General features: G+C 34.6%; 1 protein-coding gene across 1 annotated transcript; it reads left to right on the top strand.

The window, feature by feature from the left end:
• Window positions 1-1072: 1072 nt before the first annotated feature.
• LOC143030927 (protein HTATIP2-like) lies at window positions 1073-2263 on the top strand (the record flags this gene model as incomplete). The annotated part of the gene is given in 1 exon segment (XM_076194195.1): window positions 1073-2263. A coding segment is annotated over 1 exon segment (175 nt), but the record flags the coding sequence as incomplete, so codon positions are not given.
• Between the last annotated feature and the right edge of the window lie 1243 nt (window positions 2264-3506).

The raw sequence follows: 3506 nt of genomic DNA, 5'->3' as shown, positions 1-3506 counted from the left end.
CCAAATTCGATTATACTGCATTTCTTGGTGTTGAATTCTACTTCCCATTTCTTGCTCCACTCTGAGACTTTGTTCAGATCACTCTGTAATGAGTCACATTCTATTTCAGAGTTTATTCTCTTTAATAACTTTGCATCATCCGCAAAGAAGTTCATTTAACATTCAATACTTTCGTCCATGTCATTTACATATATAGCAAACATTATCGGAGCCAGCACTGGTATGAGAGTGTTGTTGCATGCTATGCATTTGTGTTCTGCTGTTCAATTGGTGAGAAGTGTGGCTGTAGATTTGGTTGGGGCTATTTTGAGTCTTATTTGTAGTGAACCAGGTATTGAGTGTATCAAGGTATGGTTGTAGTATTTCTGCAGCTTTGTCTGAATTGCAGTGTGTGGATATAATTGTTATATTGTATACATAAGAAGCGATTGTATTTCTAAAGCATTGGGTTAGGTATATTGTGCATGTATAGATTAAAGGGTGTGGGGGATAGAACTGAGCCATGTAATACTCCATTCTTAAAGTTTCTGGTGTGCAATGATTGGTCATAGCACAACCTCATTGGCCTCATACTACATCTTGTCACACCACCAACCACCCTTGCTGAATCTCAACAAAGTTTTAGACCACTACATTCCACAAACATACTTCTGATAAACCTCACACAAAGAGTTTGGTGGCACCAATTAAGATAACCCCCCACACTGAATACTTCTCATGACACTAGACATCAGTAAAGGTTTTGATGCTATCCCCAGTCAATCTTACAAACAAAATGTATAACACAGACATGTACAATAATACTAATAGAGGACAGAGGACAAACTAGTAGTATTGGTGGGAGTGATGAAGAGCATTTTTTATGTGGTTTAAGGAGGAATGAGTCTAAAGTAAGCTTTTGACAGTAGTGTAAGGGATGCAAATTTTCATTTCATATGTCTAGCAAACTTGGCTTCCTCCCATATAAGGGTGAAGAAGCCCATGGTGTATAAATAGATGTCTAGCAAATTTGCTTTGTTGATAACAGCTGATTGGATGTTAATTCCTTGATTATACTAATTATTTTTCCACTTCAGGTTTTTCTTAAAGGGTTTGATTGGAGAAACAAGATCAGCATAGACACAGAGACGGTCGCTCGTGCCATGGTTGCCAACACTTTTGAGCCTCCACAGGCACCTACTCACTCTGAAAATCCCATTGTAGAAATCTTTGAAAATACTGACATTCTTCGCCTTGGGATTGACTAATTAATCTTAATGGTTGAAAGCCTCTGGAAATATAAGTATATAAGGAATTGAAATTGTCTTTACTTGGAACATTTGTTTCAACAGTAAAGGAAATGGAATAATTCCAAAGAATAATGTTTTGATTGTCTTCAATGTTTGAAGGAAAATATTAAGTTTTCTTTTATTGTTCATTCATAGCTAGGTTATAAATTGTATTTTCCCTAACATTTATATTTTTTTTTTTTAAGTTATTTACTGTGATCAGTGCATTTATTTAACTTCAAGCGAATATTTGCTGTGGTACTGATGGCACAACTTGTCTACAATGGTGCTAAAAAAAGCGTGAGGAAAGTTAGATACATTTATATTTAGAAGAAAAAGTAACTTAGTGATAATTATAACCAGGCTGCCTTGCTGTGCCCCCTAATGTCAGGACTTTCCCTAGAGTAGGAGATTATACATATTTAAGAACATGTATCACTGATCATGTGTCAGATATTCCTGGAACATGGTGGCATGCTGTATAGACCTTGTTATGGCTAATGCCAAATGGTGATGTCAAGGGGCAGACCATAAATTGAAGATCTCAATTTAAGTCCTGTCTAGGACCCACAAATCAAATGCATTCAATTATTATATAGCATCAGCCACAACAAAATCTGTAAAGTACATCACCAAGTAGAAGGTATTGAGGTTATGCAAAAGTAAAATAACTAACTTGTATGCAATAATACACACTATATAATCCATTGCAGCATTTGGCATGTATAATATATCAGAATGGTTGTGTTTTTGCCACAAAAAAGTTTAGCTTGTAAGTTACAGATGATAGAATTACAAATTATAATTGGTGGCAATTTCCATTTCTTATGGTCTGAAAGTCACATGTAACAGGCAGCAGTTTGGTAAAGGTATTTAATATTAATGTCATTTGGCATTTTTACAGCTAAGATTGTATTTATGGATATTTTATGAACTCTGTAGTTCTTAGCTTATTTTAAGCATTATTATAATACAACTTGATAATGATAATTGTTGCCCCGAGCTTTACTGACTGGAAACCTGCAGCCCCAAAGTAGCTAGTAACAGGTCCTTGGGCTCTCCCACTGATCTCTCAGGGAAGAAACTGAGTTGTGTGTCTGTTTCGGCTCGGGTTCCGAATAGCGACTGTCATAACAGCGACTGTCAATAGAGCGACTTCACAATCGCGATTCTTTTAAAACAGCGACCATCACAACAGCGACCACATGATAGCGATTGTATTATAAGAGCGACTGTCATAACAGCGACATTATCGCATCAGCAGTCCTCCAAATGTTGCTATCATTATTTTTTTATCATTGAAAGAAAATATATTATTAAAATAATAAAAAAAAAAATTACTTATACATAATTTCAGGTAACAATATTTTTTGCACATACTGTGTGAAAATGAAATGAAATTTATGAAACAAATTATCTAAATTGAAATTATACAACTTTCATATGTGGACTAAGGTAAATGGTGTTATCATTGCACAAAAAGTTGCCTGACATTGATGACATATTATAACAAGGAGTCTAGGGTTGGGTTGTTCAAAAACTAATTCTGGCGTTAGTTTATCTTGATGTTCATGATGCTTAATGTCAAGATAGATTTAACGCCAAGATAATGCAAAAATTTGTTTTGAACAACCCAGCCCAGAAGTTCAACATCATTAGTGAGCATGCAGGAGGGGAGCGCATCGAATGTAGGATGTTTCGGCCAGTCCTCCAAATGTTGCTATTATTATTTACTTATTATTAAAAGAAAATATATGATTAAAAGAATTAAGATTATATATATATATATATATATATAATATATATATATCATTTCAAGTGACTATTTTTTTAACATAATATGTGAAAACGAAATTGAATTTGTGAAACAAATTATCTAAATTGAAATTATACAGTGCACCAAATTATCTAAATTAAATTCATACAACTTTCATGTGTGGACTAAGGTAAATGGTGTTATTGTTGCACAAAAAGTTGCCCAACATTGATAACATATTATAACAAGGCGTTAGTTTATCTTGATGTTCATGATGCTTAATGTCAAGATAGATTTAACGCCAAGACAATGTAAATTTTTTTTTTGAACAACCCAGTCCAGAAGTTCAACATCATTATGAGCATGCAGGAGGGGAGCGCATCGAATGTAGGATGTTTCGGCCACTGACGTTTCGGCCAGAACTCTGCAGGGTAGGACGTTTCAGCCAGTCCTCCAAATGTTGCTATAATTATTTACTTATT

This window comes from Oratosquilla oratoria, chromosome 1 (assembly GCF_046742065.1).
Source record: "Oratosquilla oratoria isolate Oo_2021 chromosome 1, ASM4674206v1, whole genome shotgun sequence".
NCBI classification, from domain to species: Eukaryota; Metazoa; Arthropoda; class Malacostraca; order Stomatopoda; family Squillidae; genus Oratosquilla; species Oratosquilla oratoria.
The sequence above is the reverse complement of the archived record's forward strand: the minus strand, read 5'-3'. Positions and strand labels throughout refer to the sequence as shown.